The sequence below is a fragment of the Meriones unguiculatus genome, chromosome 7, assembly GCF_030254825.1.
Source record: "Meriones unguiculatus strain TT.TT164.6M chromosome 7, Bangor_MerUng_6.1, whole genome shotgun sequence".
In the NCBI taxonomy this organism is placed as follows: domain Eukaryota; kingdom Metazoa; phylum Chordata; class Mammalia; order Rodentia; family Muridae; genus Meriones; species Meriones unguiculatus.
The window spans coordinates 53,729,416-53,747,903 of record NC_083355.1 but is presented as its reverse complement, the minus strand read 5'-3'; the positions used below and the strand labels follow the sequence as shown (position 1 = coordinate 53,747,903).

The following is an 18,488-nucleotide window of genomic DNA, read 5'->3' as shown; positions in this document are numbered from 1 at the left end:
GGTGACCCTAGCTAAGACTCCTAGCAGTGGAGAGCACAGAGCCTGCACTAGCCATCTAGTGTAACCAGACAAGACTTGCAGTGGAAGGATTAGGACACCAACCCAGCCACATTACCTTCCACCTACAATTTGCCCTGCTTTCAGCATGTTCTGGGGTAAAGGTAATGTGGAAATTGTGGGAGTCCCCAAACAATGACTAATGTTCCAGCCTGAGAACCATGCTATGAGAGGGAGTCCACCTTTGACACTGCCTGGAGGGCCAGTACCCAGAAGCTGAATAGCCCAGAGACCTGGAATAGAACCAACAGGACCAGCAAAGGAAAAAAAAGTCAATGAAATCATTCTTAATGATATTGGGCTATACTCATAGAATGGAGCCTAGCCCAGTTGTCATTAGAAAGGCCTCATCCAGCAATTGATGGAAACAGATACAAAGACTCACAGCCAAGTATTAGGTGGAACTTGGGTAATCCTGCTGAAGAGGTAGGTAGGGGAAGGATTCTAGGAGCCAGAAGGGCCAAGGACACCTCAAGAAAACCCACAGAATCAACTAACCAGGGCTCATAGGGGCTCACAGACACTGAGCCAACAACCAGGGAGTGTGCATGGGATCAACCTAGGCCCTCTGCAGTTATGTTCTAGTTGTGAGCATAGTCTTCTTGTGGGACTCTAAATCGCAAGTTTGCCATTTTGCCCAGGCTGGTTTGCCAGGTAGCTCTTGGGAAGCACCTGCCCCTGTCTCACAGTGCTGGCATTTCAGGGACATGCATTTACATATGGGGAGCTTGTTAAGTGGGTCCTGAGGATTCAAGTTTAAATTCTCATGTTCACACAGCAAGAACTCTTACCCACTGAGCCAGTTTCCTAGATCCATAGGTACATTTTTTTAAATTATGAATTTCAGTGAACTGTATCAATCATGATTATGAAGAAGAATAAAACAAGTTCAGAGGGTTTAACTGAAAACTGATTTACAAGATAGAATTGTATCAAAGAGTCAAGAATGTATTTACAAGATAGAATGTGTATCAAAGAGTCGAGAATGAATGCTTAGCTTATTGGGTAATGGCAGTCATAAACAAAGAAGGTTGGAGAGACAATCTAAAAATCAGAGAAGGGAGGTTGAAAAGATGGCTCAGCCGTTAAAGGCCAGGCTCAGAACCTAATATATGGGAAGCAAGAAGAATCAGAACAGACATGCACCTTTTTAATGAGCTTACCCTTTAAGATTGATTCTTTCCTTCTCTTTTTCCTCTGCCCTGTTCTGCACACCTCAGTCTCTGACTGCATTCATAGTGGGCTTCTGTCATGATGAAAAACTGATAACTTGAGACTTAAGCTCTTTGTTAAGTGTTGGGAGTTTTAAGAGAAAAAAATTAAAAAGAGGCTGCTTGAAAGAAAATGAGCATATTGACGACGACACTGGATAATTCTCATAAATATAAATTATGGTTGCATCGGCTAGTTTCCTCATGTTAATGACTGGAGTTCAGCAAGCATTGATTGCATTATTCTGCAGCACCAGCCATTTACAAGGCTCCCTAAGAGTTGCAAACAAACAAGCAGGCATGTTCTCTGCTGTTGTGGACTAGTGGGGCATTGTGTTAAGCACCTCATTGCCTTTGTGTCTCTTACTTGCTGTATTGTCTTCTTCACACAGGAGGATACAGAATGAGAGAACATGCTAATTAATATCAAAAGATGAAATTTAAACCTCATTCATTGGGTAGCTCCAAATCTCCATGCACATTCATTCATTCATTCATTCATTTAACAAATATTTATTGGATGTCTACTGTGTGGTGCTCACAGAAAATTTAAAACCAACTAAGATTGGGGATTGGAGAGAGTAGTTCATAATTTCCAAAGAATTTTGTGTGCTTTGGCTCAAACTGACTCATCATTCACTCTAGTCTCTTAGGAGAGTGGGAGGTAAGCTCAGCTGTTGAAAATGAGAGGTTAAAGCACAAGGAGAAAGATGCAAGAGACTTGCTGCCCATGGGAGAAGTCCTAGTTGAACAAAATCAAATGGAAAATACTGTGGAACTTTGGTTATGCAAAGCTTTCTCATCAGCCTTCTGGCATCTTCAGCAAAGATTCAGAAGTGTCACTGATGAGTTAAGCCACAATACTGAGGATTTTTCCACAGTTTTGAAGGTGTAGGGACCTTTGCTGCTCTAACTCTCTAGTTGTTTATCCATTGAAGGTCAGCACACTTCCCTTAGTAACGCCAGGCCTTGTAAAATTACAGTCTTTGTAAATGTAAACTGATAATGGTGGAGAAATCTGCTAAGTCTGTGTCTGCATTTATGAGTCACTTCACTAATTACACATTACATCACTGACATGCTGTAAGAGGTGACATGCAGAGCAATCAATGTGATGGCAAGAGAACAAAGCAAATAAATTATATAGCATGCTAATCCTAGAGAAACTTTATTATTTGGTGGTGCTAAATAGTGAAAACTAAACTAAGCTTTTAGTTTTGTTCTAAGTTTTAAAAAATTATCCTTTGACTATTTTATATCAGTATATCAAACATTCTGGTCATGCTTTCTCTGCATCCTCTCCTATCCCCAGTCTCCACCAGCCTACCAGGTTCCCAGGCCACTTCCATGTCTACATGGTCCCTCTTGCCATGAACAATGTTGTCTATAATAGCCTTCTTGACATCTTATGACAGCTGAAAAGAGCAACAAATGGTGGAATTGAAGATGAGAATCTGAGTGTCTTTCTAGGAAAGAAGTGTAGGCTGGGTTTATGTCAGCAGTACAGTGCTTACCCAGCATGTTTGAGGCCCCAGATTCCATCCCTACACTGCTCAAAATTAATTCAAGTTAAAAAGTGAGAGATAAAGGATATGTCTGCTCTTGGGTCAGCAGCCAACATTGAAACCTGACTTCTTTGATCCCCCTGCCTGGATGCTCCTGATTCCTGTTCTTTCTGTGTGATACATTTTTCTTCTCATAATTTTATTCATCCATCCCTACAATGTTTATTTTACCATGATTTATCCTTGAGTCATTTACTTTTTCTCCCTACTGTCACTTCATCATCTCTTTGGCATCATGACTTCATATAGTTCTGTGAAATCAGCACACAAATACATACTTCTTACTCTGACCTGACTTCACCTTTTCCAGTTTGGCTGCATTCCAAGTCAACTGAATTCTTCCCAAACCTGTACTTTTCCTGTAGTCTCTCCCTGTTTGAACTATCCCCCTGTATCTCTGGGAAAATTTTAACACCTTTAAAACCTTTATAAATCCATACAGCTATGTTTCAGTTAACATTTATTCTAAGAAAAATTTCCATTTGATGGAACAATAAAGTATTTACAAGACTGAGTATGGTGGTCCATGTCTTAATCTCCAGCCCTGCAGACGCTAAGGCAGAGGTATTGTGAATTCATGGCTAGCGTGGGGACATGGTGAGGCCTCTCAAGAATGACAGTAGTTAATGGTAGTAGTAGCAGCAGCAGCAGCAGCAACATGCAAAAGTTGTCTCTATTAAGATTATAATACATAAGAGAAAGACGTAGAAGAGTTTTAAAGCCATTAATGATCATTTTGGTAAAATAATTTCTGTAGAATAATACATTAAAAAGCATGCCTTTTCCATTTCCATGGACTTTATATGGAAAAGCTTTTTTTTAAGTTCTTGTTTAGGTAAAAATATCGACCTGATAATGATCATTCATTTTCTAAATCTTTCAAAGACCCCTAAAGCCCACTAATCCAAGCTGTATAGCGGTAAAGCAGACAAGCAAGGAGTAAGAGGCATGAGAAGCTGCCCATCATTTATGTGTGGGGAGCAATGACAGAAAGGTACCCAAACCAGGTCAGGCCACAACATGGTGTCATGGAGGAGAGGGTCCATAGCAGTGATGCCGTGTCTAATGATTCCACCTCTGTGGATACACCTAAAGCTTTGTGAGAGGTTAGGCTTTACGCTAAAGTGAAGAAGAGTAATAATAGGGAATGTGTGTGTGGCTTTCCTGGAGTCTGTGGTATTATAATTCATTTAACCCTTGGAAAAATTCCTGCCCCTTCCTGGACTTCCACCTTGAGCCTGGAGGTAATGGAAGGCATAATCAGAATTTAGGAACATCCTAAAATAGGAGGGATGAGTAGGAAAACAGGAACAAGAATACCACAGAGAGGCAAATCCCAGCACTTCCTATGTAGCCACTTGAATTATTGGAGGTGAAATTAAAACAACGAAAGGAGAGACTGGAGAGACAGCAGTAGGAAGCCAAGTGCTTCCTCCTCTATTTGTAGAGGAGGGAATCGGAAGGAAGAAGCAGGAGGACATAGAACCCTAAGTCCTAACCAGTGTGCTATGGAACATTCTAGGCTAGAGAGTCACCCCTGCTACCTTAGCTGAATTTTTTCCAACATCTGGGGAGTGTTCTTCATACTTAGAACCAGCTATTAGGAGGTGCCTTACATATATGGGAAAAGAGAGCCTCAGAAATACAATACAAAGAGGTGGAGGAGATATGGTCACTGCAGTGAGATAGACCTTGTCTGAATGCAGGAAAGCCATCAGCTCTGTGACTCTGGTTGAGATGGGTTGCACTAAGCTTCATTTTCCTGAACATGTAAAGTGGGAAGAACATGCCTGCCCCTTGGACTTGCAGAGGATAATTGAGGTAATAGTACTCACTTTTACCCGGCACGGTATTCATCTTATATCTTCTTCTAGCCACTCCCACTGACACATGAGGTCCTAAAAGTTAAAAATTTCTCACTGTTTTGTGAATTTTCTCTTTCCTGAGGGGCTGTTGACCACCAGCCCATGAAGGCAGGAGGAGCAGAAGGTGAGGCACAGAGTTTGGAAGGCTGCGAGCACGATGGAGACCAAACACTCTGGGAACAACTTTAGGGGGCTAGTTCAACTTCAATTCAGGAGAACAAAAGCTACGGACCCCTTAGGGAGTGGGCGGGGGCTCCCAGGATAGATGTGTATCATTGGTTGGAACTAGACACTTCAAGAGCGCTTGATTTGCATTAAGCAGCACACTCCTGTCATATGAACAGAACACAGTACCTAATTATCCTATAGGCGCAGGGAGGGCAGAGCACAGCTGTGTCAAAAGCCATATATCTAATGTAGTTAGGGGCATCTATGTCTAGAGACCCTCTCCAGATGAAGTCAGGCAGAGAGCAGGAGGCCCTGCTGGGGAGAAGGAATCCGGCACCTTATCGCCAAGCTGAGAATGGCTATCCAGACTGGAAAGACTGCAACCTTAAACAGCAGGGCCCTTCCAACATGTTTCGTTCCTTTTATGTTCCTGGAGCCTAGAAAATTGCCTGGAAAGTCCCTCACAAATGTCATGATACTTAGAGCTGCCACCTAATGATGCTTACAGTTGAAAATAATGGCATTAGCATCAGAAAGCCAGAATACAATGTTCAAAATATCATACCCATGCGGTAAACCACAGTCCTAAGGTAGCATTGGTGGGTCACTTTAGCAGTTAATGAATGTTCTTATTAACCACTTTCCTGAAAAATGTCTTCTTTTCCAGTGGAGAAAAAAATTTTCATATTTTTTACTACATTTATGCTGGGTTAGCAGAAAAGAAGAAACTGGCCCTTTACAAATTGCCTGAAAATAAGCCTCCAAGGTAATACCTCCAGTTGTACTTTGATGATGCTTTCTCTGTCAGAGTGATTTTAGATTTTATCCTTCCTCTCATACTTTCTTCAGGTATTTACAAAATGACAACCTCAGAACAGTACAAGACATGATGAATAATTGTTTCTATAAGTCCCAGTATGAATTAATTGAACAATGTTTCAAAGTCATAGGTTTCACAATGGAGGTAAGTACCAAAGGCATTTGAACCGCTTTTGTAAGTATCTCTAACTGTGACAGTTAGCTGACTCACTGACTGGTTAGTACATGTCAGGAACTGTGCTCACAGCTTTGTGTGTGGGTGTTTGTATGTGTGGGTATGTGCACATATGTACGAAGGTGCATTTAGAGGCAGGGTCAAGCCCAGATGTCCACCTATGCTTTGAGATAGGGTCTCTCGTTGAACCGGAAAAAGCTCCTCAGTTCGGCTAGCCTGGCTGGCAGATGAACTTCGGGGATCCTTCTACCTCCAATCCCCAGTTACGGCCTAAAGTTGGGTTAGCAGCATACACTGCCTGCCAAGTTTTTGGATATGGATTCTTGGGATCTTAATTTAGGGCCTTCATGCTTGCAGGAGGTACTTTGCCAACTGAGCCTTCTCCTCAGCCCAAATATAGAGTCTCATCATGTTTCTGATTTTTCCTTAATACATACTTATTCACATTTTGTGTCCTTTTTTGGTTACTTGAATTTTGCTAGGAAATCAATTCATGTTTAAGTCATAGATCTGATTGCTGAATTTTCTCATACTATCTAAATTTTTCCTGTATCTTGTAAATTTTTTAATTTCAGTTTTTTTAATATGCTTATAGGAAGCATATAAATTATTAGGCTACATTGTAACATTTTCATAATATATATATGAAAATGTTACTACATATATATATATATATATATAATTATATCGTTTTCTTTGCCCAGTCATGATCTTTCCCCCACTGCCCTCTTGCTGTTCCCCTTTGTCCCTCCACTTCTTCCCCCATCCTTTTTCATTTCTTTTATTTCATTATTCTCCCTTGAGCCTTCTCCTACTTTTATTTACATCTCTTCTCCCACCTACCATAGCTCTCCTTCTACATTCACGTTTCACCTAAACACACATACGTCCATGCATGTTTATATAAATTTAAATCTAAAGCACTTGTTTGAGAGAAACCACGTAATATTTTATCTTTCTGAGTCTAGTCTATTTTGTTTAGCATAATGACCATCCCATATTTTTCAAATGATATATAAATTTCTCCTTTTGAAAATTGCATGTTCAGTTCATTAGTCCATTTATTGTTTGAGATTGAAGTTTTATACTTCTCTATGAAGTTTAGATTTTAATCTTAGTCTAAAGTATAGCTGACAATTTTTTCCCCATTTTGTGAGCTGTCTCATTTTCTTTTGTGTACAGAACTTGTTAATGTCATGCAACCCCACCTGTCAATTTATGGAGTTATTTCCTCTGCAGTTTGAATTCTTTTCATAAAGGCTTTGCTGTGCCTGTCGGTTGATATGTTTTGCCTCTGGCTGTTTCAGAATTGCCGGTCTTGCATCATTGATTAATTGTAAATTGATTTGGGGTAGGTCTGACATAAGTATCTAATTCTATTAACTTACATCTGGAAATACAGTTCTCCCAGCAACATTTTAAGAGGCCATCTCTTGTCAAATGCATTTGGCACATTTTTTAAAAAAGCATCTGCAAATGTCTAGGTTATTTTTTAAACCTTTATTCTACTCCATTAGTCTCCATGCTAGTTCTTGTGCCATTGCCATGCAAATTTTGTTACTGTGGCTCTGTATTATAATTTGAGGTTTTAAAGCCTTAGGGTTTGTGCTTCTATTGTGTTTCTTGTTAAGGGTCATTTCTGTCTTCACATGAATTTTAAATTTATTTTTTCTAATGCCAATCAGATTTTGGTGGGGATTCTGTTGAATTTGTAGGTTATTTTTGGTAACAGGCCATTTCACAATAAATTATTCACACCCATCATCATGGAGATCTTTTCATTTTTTAGCATCTCAATTTCTTCAGTGTCTTAAAGTTTGCATTGTGGAAGTCTTTTAATTCCTTGGTTACACTTATTCTGAAGTATTTTACGTTTGTTATGTCAAAATCATTATGAGTGAAATTGGCTTGCTGATTTCCTTTCTTGGCAGGTATAGAAAAGCTGGTGGTTTCTGGTAGTAGTTTTTTTATTTTACTACTTCATTGAACGTGCTTCTCAGATCCAAGCATTTTCTTGGAGAATTGGGCTATTTAAGGACATGATCATGTTATCAACAAATACGTGGAACTTTGCTATTCTATTCCCACTTGTATCTCTTTTACTTGTCTTGTTGCTCCAGCTATGACTCTGAGCACTGCAATTGGACAATTTTGCTTCAAATCTGATTTAAGAGAAAAAAGTCAATTTCCCTCATTTAATATGTTTATCATGTATATATCATTTATGTTATCCAGGTGCATACCCTCCACTTCTAGTTTCTTTGAGGTTTTGTTTATTCTAGGAGGGGGTGTGTGTTGGACTTTGTCGGCAAGGGCCTTTTTTCTGCATTTGATGAAATATCATGTAATTTCAGTTCTCAAGTTTTCTTGACATGTCTATGTTGACCTATCTTTCTATCTCTAGAATGAAACCAACTTGTTCGTGGTTCATGACTGCTTAGTGAATTCAGCTTGCAGGAATTCTATTCGTAAAGTTCTTATTTATGAACCACCTTCTTGGGAAACATAATCTATAATTTTCTTTTTGTTGTTGTTCATTTCCAGTTTGGTATTAGTATAATGCTGGCTCCATGGCATGACATTAGCACTGTTCCTGTTACAGAACAGTTTGAAGAGCAATGGTGTTCACTCTTCTTGAAAGGTTTAATAAATTTTTGCAATGAATCCTTCCAATAGGTTCTTAGGATTTCCTTTTAGGAAAGTTTTTAATATTGTTCATTTTTACTATTTGTTTGTTTTGTTAACATATTGATTTAATTTTGATATGTCAAATGGAGTTATCTATTTCTTCTAGGTTCTCCTAGTATTTTGTTATAAAATTTTCAAGATATTACTTACTGATTTTGTGAATTTCATTGAAATCTATTGTAATTTACCACCTTTCATCTCTAATTGTCTAACTTTGGAACATCTCTTTCTTTTGGTTAATTTATCTAAGAGTTGAACTAAGGTAGATGATATGAATCATCAAAAAATCAACACTGTTACTTTTGAAATGTATTTAACATACTAACCTCTCAATAATAATACCTCTCTCAATAAAAATATTGAGAAATGAAAAAAATGGCAAAGCCCAGGAAACTAAAAAGAAAAAAAAAGAGAAAGATGAAAAAGGTAACTCAATAAAGGTAAATACATAATAAAAATTAGATGAATGTATGAATGTATAATTAAAGATTAAAAACCTGACATGTCTTTTCATTATGACAACCAAAAGAAAAATGGAAACAAAAAAGCAGAAGCACATGATACAAAGAAGAGACAAGGGGAAAATAACAGAACAAAAAGGAGGAAACAATGAGTGTTGGAACATTACTGTCTAGGTCCTTGGGAGTTAGAAGCTGTGAGTTTTTGTGGGAGGGTGGAATTTGTGGTCTCTTGTCCTGTGGTTGTGCTGAGACTGAGCCTGTTGGACAAACACCTGATGTCCACGGTAGCTTCCTCCTTTGCACTTAGGGTGCCTATGTTAGCTACAGCAACTTTGAGATCTGCAAAATGAATAGTTTCTCCCACCAGCCTGAGAGTCCACAGACTGTACCCATTGGTATGGCTGATCTTTTGGCTGGAGGCCAAATCTCCAGAGAGGATTGATAGGGGAGGACCAACCTCAGCACCAAGATCTAGACAGGTGCAGACACTGTCTTCCTACTTTCCACACCCCTGAAGTGTTAACTGGTCACCTAGCTGGAGGGATGTGCTGTGGGTATCAGGGACTCTGCTTTGAGCTTTAGAGATCACAGACTCTGTGGTGGATCACCAGCTGACCTCAGGCTCAGGAGTCAAACTCCAGGGTTATTCTCAGTAGACTAGCTCTGCTCCTGGCCACAGAGTGGAGGGCCACCTTTCTCTGCAGGTGTCACTGCCGGAGCCAAGCTGCTTTCTGCTTTTCTGATTTGTCCTCCAGCCCTCCTTCTATCCACAGCTGGCTCACAGGACTGTCCTTCACCATGTGACTAGAGCAGGTTAAATTCAATCATCCTGACTTATGACTATCCTCTGTTGTCAGGTCCCAGGAAAGCATCATTTTAAGCAATACATTCCCTCTTAAGACAGTGTCCACCTTGGCCTCAGGAGTCCTTCAGATGACAATATGCTTTTACTGCTGATGTTCCGCTGGCTCAGTGGTTCTCAACCTTCTTAATGCTGTGACCCTTTAATACAGTTGCTCGTATTGTGGTTATTCTCATTGCTAATTCATAACCATAATTTTGCTACTGTTATGAATCATAGTGTAAATATCTGATATGCAGGATGTGTGATGGTATGCGACCCCACCCTGCAAAGGGGTTGCCACCCACAGATTGAGAACCACTGTGCTAGAGGCATCACCTTCTCACCAAAACCTGGAATTGTATTTGAGGCCGTGATAGCTGTGGGTTTGTCCTGTGTTTAGGACTGACAATCTCCTTTTCACCAGGGCTGCTTAGCTTTTTCCTTCTTCTTAATTAAATTTTAAATTTAGCATTCAGAGTGTGCTCTATAAGGTCATTTTCTTATGTGTGGAGCATTATTCATTGTCACAATTCATCCCCTCCTCGATTGCCATTCCAACCCCCCTTCCTTACTGGCCCCTGCTTTATCCATGTGTCCCGCAGGATGTGGCTTCTGATTCTTCGCCCCCCACCACGGAGCTGTGAGGCCCTTCAGCTTGGCCTGCTTTTTGGTGTTTGCTGCCTGTCGTCATTTTCTCTGTTCTCTTTCTTTACGATAAAGCCTGTCTTTTTATTATTATTATTCTGACCCTTCCTCACTATATCAGTTGGAGGCAGCTGCAGCTTCTGGTCTCTAACGCTACTTAGAGTATTTTCTTTCAACCTCTCCACCTGTATAGGGTTTATTATTCTTTCTGTTTGTCATTAATTGTGATTACACAAGGTTTTAAGTCTTGGTGTGGGGAGGAGGGGTGGGGGGGCAGTGGGAGTGGAGGTAGAGGTTGGGGTGTGTATGGTGTGTGTGTGGGTGGGTGTGTGGGTGTGTGGTGTTGGGGGAGTGGGGCAGTGTCATATTGAACCCATATATATGTGTGGGTGTGTACATGCCACAATGCGTGTGCAGAGGTCACAGGGCAACCTTGGCTGTTGTTGGTCCTAGCTCTTCAGCTTGGTTGAGACAGAGTGTCTCTCCTGCTATCCACTGTTGCTGAGCTAGCACTGGGGAGGCAGAGGCAGGGGGATCATGAGTTTGAGGCCAGCCTAGTCTGCAGAGTGAGACCCTGTCACAGACACCAAACAGGGCTGAGGAGGTTGCTCGACAGATGGGAACACTAAATGTACACGCATGGCGAGCTGAGTTTGCCTCTCCAGAACCCACACACAGAGCTGGGCATGGCCATGTAACCTAACACCCTGAGGGGCAGAGGCTGAGCCAGCTTAGCTCCGGGTCAAGGGAGGCTCAGCAGACCCTGACTTGAGAAAATAAGCTTGATCGTGATAGAATAGGATACTTGAAATCCTCCCTGGTCTCCAAATGAACACAGTTAGAAATGCTGACATTTGGAAGCAGATGCAGAGACTCACAGAGCACAGGGAGTCTTATGGAAGAAGAGGGGGCTAGAAGGACAGGGAGAAGTCAGGACCCCCACAAGGAGACCAACAAAGCTAAAGGATCTGAGCACAGGGGGTCCTGCAGAGACTGATGCACCAACCAAGGACCATGCATGGAAAGGACCTAAGCCCTCTGCTCAGATGTAGTCGATTGGCAGCTCAGTTTCCATAGAGGTGATGTGCAACAAAGACAAAAATTGGCTTCTAAGAGGAATCTCCAAATGTGGATTTTTGTTGCTGTGACAGTGGCAACAGGTAGATTCTCAAGTCTGTTTATCAAAACACCATACATGGACTGAAGTGGTATTCAGTTATTCCATTAAGAATGAGAGACCACTTGAAAGTGGAGTTTTGTTTCTGTGCCATAAGAATTGAAGTGACGCATTGACTACACTAACTTAAGACATCAGAAATCAAAATCACTTTAGGGCCGCTGCTGTTGAGGTTAGAAACCAGACAGTATCTATCACGATGAACAGTCTAACAGTCTCATTTGTCATTGCCTAAGGAATGACTGTTCTGAGACATTTTTAAGGCAGATTTTTCTTTTTTTAATTTTTATTTTTTCCTTCACAATTTATTCATTATATATCCTGATTGAAGCCCCCTCCCTCAACTCCTCCCAGTTCTCCCCTCCCTCTTTTCTCCTACCCATTTTTCCTAGTCCACTGAAAGAGGGAGCTCTCCTTCTCTGCCATCTATCCATAGCTTATCAACTCTCATCCTCTTCTTCTGTGGCCTGGCAAGGCCGCATTGCCAGGGGCAAGTGATCAAAGAGCAAGCAATAGAGTTCATGACAGAGGCAGCCCCTACTCCCCTTACTCTGGCACCCACCTGGAGACTGAGCTGCCAATCAGCCACATCTGAGCAGGGGGTCTAGGTCCTCTCCATGCATGGTTCTTGGTTGGTGCATCAGTCTCTGCAGGACCCCCTGCGCTCAGATCCTTTAGCTTTGTTGGTCTCCTTTTGAGGCTCCTGTCCCCTCCATGTCCTTCTATTCCCCCCTTCTTCCATAAGACTCCCTCCACTCTGCCCAAAGTTTGCCTGTGAGTCTCTGTATATACTTTCATCCCCTGTTAGGTGGAACCTTTCAGAGGAAGGACCCTCTATAGTAGGCTCCCATCCTGTTTCCTCTCTTCCACCACTTCTGATGTCTATCCTGTTTGCCATTCTGAATGAGATTTAAGCATCCTCCCTAGGGTCCTCCTTGTTTAGCTTCTTTAGGTCTTTAGGTGGATTTTAGTATGTTTGTCCTATATTATATGACTCATATCCACTTATAAGTGAGTGTATACCATGCCTGTCTTTCTGTTTCTGGGTTACCTCACTCAGGATGATATTTTCTAATTCCATTCATTTGCCTGCAAATTTCATGATTTCCTTTTTTTTAATAGCTGAGTAGCATTCCATTGTGTAAATGTGCCACAATTTCTTCATCCATTCTTCAGTTGAGGGACATCTAGGTTGTTTCCAGACTCTGGCTATTACAAATAAAGCTGCTATGACCATAGTTGAGCAAATGTCTTTGTTGAATGGTGGATTTTTCTAATGAGGCTTTCTCCAGAGCCTCAAGGAATTTACCTTTGATGGAGTTTATAGTAACTTTGATGGAAAGTATCCTTCCATCGCGTACCATGAAGGCTAACAACATTGCCATTCTATGTTGGATGCATTTAACTTAGTTTTTATCTTATAGGAGCTCATAGTTAAAATAATGATTTGACTCTTAGGTGGAGTTTGAAGTGTTGGGCTTGAAACTGTTGGAATTGTTAAATACTATTGTGGCTTTTGGATTAAAATTGGGCTTAAAGAGAAGATAAGATCTCTGAGCTACTAAGGCTTGCCCTGAACTCCTTAAAGTCACTCTGTAGCCTAGATAGGTCTTAAACTTATAATCCCCCTGCCTCAGTGTGCTTGGATTATAGCCTGTACCACCAGGAATGTCTTGAATCTTTTGCTCCTATTCTTGCTCAAAAGCCAAGGATCTTCTTACCCACTTCTGCCCCTGGATGTTTCATCTTACTATAAATCCTAGTTAGCTTCAGCAGAAGTACAAAGAAGACATCTGCTACTGTGATACAACTACCATAAACATAACTCCACCCCTCTGCGGACACTTTCTTGGACATACTCACTTCCAGTGCCTCTGCCAGAGTTCAAGTTCAAATTTGGCACCACCATTTTTTACTTCTCTCCCTAGCTTCTTACCAGTTCCTCCAGATCCAAAGTTTTCTGTCTTAGAAATAAGGACCCACTTTAAATGGGTTTGTTTATATCTAAGCCATACTCTCAAAAGGCAGTGCTCACTGACATCTCTCTTGATGACTGACAACGCTGAGTAACACTTACATGAAAACACCTTGTGCTTGGATCAACCTGTGACTTACGATGCATGCCAAACTGTGTTTTGCAAATTTAAACATATCCAGAGTGTAGAGAGTATCTAAACATGAACCTTGGGTTAGAAGAGTCCAGAGCATGTTTCTGGCCTGAAGCGTCATCTGTGCTGGTTGTTCCTTGGAAGCTGTTGCTCTGGCTCAAGGTGACCCGCCATGTTCTTCCCACCTTAGGCTGACTCTGGGAGTTAGATGAAGGTAGCCTGGTCCGTAGTCAGTAGACTTGAACTTAGTGAGTGTTTATTTTTGTTGTATCCCAGTCGGGAATTGTTACACTCCTGGCTTTCTTGGAACTGCTCTTTGTCAGTAGCTGGAAGATGAGCTTCAGTAAAGGGCCAAGCAGCAGGAAGCATGATTCTCACCCCTCTGAGCACAGCATCTGGAGCTCTGCTTTCTCTCTCCTTCCCCCTCTTCTGTCATTAGTGTTGACAACACCCACAGGATTTACAGTTCATGTGTGCATTAGTGATTCAGCACAAACCAAAGTAACAACAGGCAAATCAAAGTTAGACAATCTCTAAAAATAACACAAATTGGAAAAACTCCAAGATGTTTAAGCCATTGTGATTTCCTAAGCCACTTTGATATTATACTTTTGCAATATATAACAAGAAGTTTGATGATTCAACTCATTTCCAGAACATTTTTACCATACCATTTAGTCCACGTTTAAAACAGAGACTTTTGGCCTCGCATGGTGACGAATGCCTTTAATCCCAGCACTCAGGAGGCTAAGACAGGCAGATCTTTATGTGTTTGAGGCCACCCTGGTCTACAAAGTAAGCACAGGACAGCTGGGGTTACACACAGAAACCCTGTCTCAAAAACAAACAAACAAAAACCCAAATAAACAAAAAAGGACTTTTGTTTTCTTTGCATAGAGTCATGTGTTATGTCTAAAACAAGAAGGACCCTTGTTTTCTCCGTTAGTTTTTTTAACACTTCCTTTGATGGTATAAAGTAAATAATAGGCTGACATGTCTTCTTTGGATTCTCAGCAGAATTTTAGTTGAAATCAAATAATATTTATGAAAGAAATTACACATTTTCAAGCATCACACAGAGCACCTGTGCTTCCCTGAATACTTCAGTTGTCAGGGTTAGTTGTGTTAATTATGGAAGGAGTATGCATGCCCCTTCTACCCATCATTTACTAGTAATACAAAAGTAAAAATCTGATGGCACAATAATAAATAGTTATGGTTTTCATTCAAAAATCATAAAACAATTTTCAATTCTAGAATTGCATGATTCAGCCATTATTGATGACTTGAACTGATGAAAGAGACCAAAGAGGCAACTACAGTAGATTAATTCCCACCTAGGGAATCACTGACCCCGGGTTGAAGTCCTTGGCATTGACTATTTCTGGTTGTGAATTTAAACCAATAAATGGGTTTTTTGTTTCCTCATTTAGTAAAAGAGGGCTGGGATGGCTAATTTTTGAGGCACTTTTGACTTTCTAAGGTCTGTGATCTTATGACCAAAGCCAGCAAGTTTTTGGATGTCACTCTAGCCTTTGCAGGTACGTTATTTTACTATGCTGTCTGCAGAATCGGCGTGAGAAGAGAGCACAGAGAATCCCGTATGTAGAACATCTGCAAATGTTAATTTGACCTTCTCTTCTATCAGTTTCTGTTACCTGGTGTTGTAAGTGGCCCCTCACACAGGTACAAACAGGAGCTGAATCATTTTGTTCAGGGAGCCAGTGATCTGAGAAGCTAGTGGACAGCCATCCTAAAGATCTTTCTCACATCTCACCTCCAGCCTGCATGCTATGTAAGGATGGAAACAAAGGCAGTCAGCTGTTCCAAGATTTACTCTCATCCCTCTGGTAAGGCGGTCAGTCTTGTCTCTGAGATTTATGATGCTGGTAGTTTTCTTCTTACCATCTCCTTTCTGTGAGCAGGGGTCACAAACATTAAGATCACTGGGTCTTGGGTTCCTTCACTCATTTGGTGATGTCTACACTGAAGGTTAGCTCGCCACAAACACTGAGCAGTGTGTTCATGGTGGATCCTTCCTAAGAATAATGTACACACGCTCCTTAGAGAGCACGCGGTGTCTCTAACAGCGCATGCGCTCCCATAGCATCTGGTCCTCCGCCTGCCTCCTCGGTTCTTTGTCAACAGGAGTGTCAGCACCTTGGCTCTTCCAGGACTAGATTGTCTGGTGCCACAGGCCACAGGGAGGGGATCCCCTTCTCACCACTATGCAGTGACCTGCTTTTCAGTACAGGCAGTGGCCCCTTGCATGGGCATCAGTGAGGCTTCAGGTATGGATTTGGCTATAAGAAAGGAATGCCACCAAAACTAGGGTCATTAACCCCAAGGGACTTTGGTTTCCATTCTCAGAACAAAGTCAGAGCGATGAGTATCATGCCTTCTCCAACCACACAGCTCTGCTATTTTGAAGAGTTAATTCACTTTTGGAAGAAAACAGCTTGAGCATCTTTCAGGTCTTATTCCTACTAACTTTACAATCTCTCCAACATAGCTTCTTTGAATAATTCTGTATAGATTTGGATGGGCAAGATTAGACATCCATACGAATAAATCTCTTCACTATCTTAATGGATCCAACTATCCCATAAGTTTTATAATAAAAGATTGAACTGCTTTCTGCACTTCAGGGTTTATTGAGTTTGTTATTATACTTAGAGTGTATGTGCACATATGTATGCATGTGGACATCAAAAGACAACTTGTTGGAGCTGCTTGTTTCTCTCTACGATGTGAGTCCAGAGACTGAACTCCAGCAGTCAGGCTTGGAAGCAAATATCTTTACCTACTGATCCATCTTGCCAGTCCCAAACAATGGTTTTATGTTCACAGTACTAATAACACCTGTATCAGAAAAGAATAAAACAGTTGAAATAAAATTAGACATAAAATATATCAGAAGCCATGAACCACTGACATACTTGAGTCACAGAGTGTCTTTAAAATTTATACAGTCTCCTTTTAATCTCAATTCCTCATTTAAAACAAAACAACAAAAAAAAACTTTGTTTTTTTGTTTGTCATGATGATGAGTTAATTCTTATTTTGATATTGTTTTCAGGCTAGTACTGAAGCATGCTGGAAAGTAACTGTGTCTGTGGGATACATATTATTATATATGTCTCCCAACATACCATTCATCCTTCAGGTAAAGAGAACTAGTGCTGGAGCTAGCCTAGGTACATGGAACTGTGGAAGGTGTTCATTCCTCCAAGCTGTTCTACTCCCCCAGTGGAAAAGGACAGCGCATCCTGCGAGCTGGGAGGCAGGATTCAAACCCCAGTTCGTTCAAAGTCCATGGAGAAAGCTTTTAGATCCATCAGAGTTTTCTTGATGTTGTACGTAAGCGTAAATATTTCACTTACTATCAAACCCAAATTACCTTAGGTTCTTTAAGGGCTGTGAGCCCTGGAGATGGATATGTAGGGAGGTAGTTTGGAGGATAGAAGAATCTTTATGCTGTGAATAATTCCACTTCTCCCTCTGTCATAAGTATACCACCTGAGGCTAGGCTTCTCTGAGACCCATCACTACAGTTGCAAGGCATGCTAAGTTGGGACCATGGTTTTCTGTCTTCTGAGCCTCCTGCACCATGAAGGTAGTATGAATAATACCATGACTTGAAGAGAATCCTTAACAAGTTTCCTTGGTGTCTTCACAGAGAACCACATGAGTGCATGTATGGGTGTGGTGGGTTGTGTTACTGAACATTAAAAATCTATGTTAATTAGTAACAAATACTATAAACTCTGAGCTGTAGTCTACAGTTTTTACAACTAGTCTTAACGATTATGTGTCCTTAGATCTAGGTGCTAGGATCTTTTGATTCTTCTTTTTAGACATTCCTCTGTCTGCACACATCACTTCACTTCTAAGCCTATAGAAAATATATATGTAATAAAAATTACATTAAGTTATAAAGTTTCACATGCATAGATTACTTGTAACCTAACAGATAGGTCTACTTCCTCTGAGGAGTGTGTCTCATTTCTTTTTTGGTACATATTAAAATTCATAAAATGTTTTAAGCATTTAAATGCTTATGCTGGTCTTTAAAGTTTAGTAATGAATGAGGCTGAGCCTACATGAATTCTTGCCTGCTTGGGACTTAATCTGCTATCACAGTATGCAGGGAGAGCTTCTTGTGCTGGAACCTAAGGATATGCCTCCATCTGCCCCCAGCCATAGTCCCCACATTGCTTTAGTCCATATTTGATGCTACCATTTCTGATGTATTTTAGCAACTTGGAAGCGTGTATAGTGTGCTCGCCGCAATCTTGAATGTTGGAAACATTGAATTCTCCTCTGTGGCAACTGAATACCAGATGGACAAAAGCTACATCTGCAACCACACAGCTCTGGAAAACTGTGAGTTGTATTGTCTGCCATTCAAAACTGAAGTCTTTCATATCTTATGTTGGGTCACATGGGGGTGATTTCAAACACTGATACTCATATAGATTCTACAACAAATGCTCAGATTCAGATGTATAAAAATAAGTTCATTCAGAATCCCAGTTCATTCAAAGTCCATGGAAAGTTTTTAGATCAGTCAAAGATTTCTTGATGTAATCAGCTGGGGAGCTGGGTATAACGGCACACGCCCTTAATCCAGCTCTTGAAGGCAGAGGCAGGTGGAGCTCTACATTTGAAGGCAATGTGGTGTACAGGACAGGCAGGACTGCAC

At 40.9% G+C, this 18,488-nt stretch overlaps 1 protein-coding gene across 1 annotated transcript in view; it reads left to right on the top strand.

Annotated features, from left to right (window-relative positions):
• Myo3a (myosin IIIA) overlaps nucleotides 1-18,488 on the top strand; it is a 227,060-nt gene that overhangs the window by 113,619 nt on the left and 94,953 nt on the right. Inside the window, exons 15-17 of the mRNA XM_060387450.1 lie at nucleotides 5,534-5,632; nucleotides 5,716-5,830; nucleotides 18,043-18,169. Of these exons, the coding sequence (XP_060243433.1) occupies nucleotides 5,534-5,632; nucleotides 5,716-5,830; nucleotides 18,043-18,169 (341 nt within the window). The remainder of the gene's footprint in view (nucleotides 1-5,533; nucleotides 5,633-5,715; nucleotides 5,831-18,042; nucleotides 18,170-18,488) is intronic.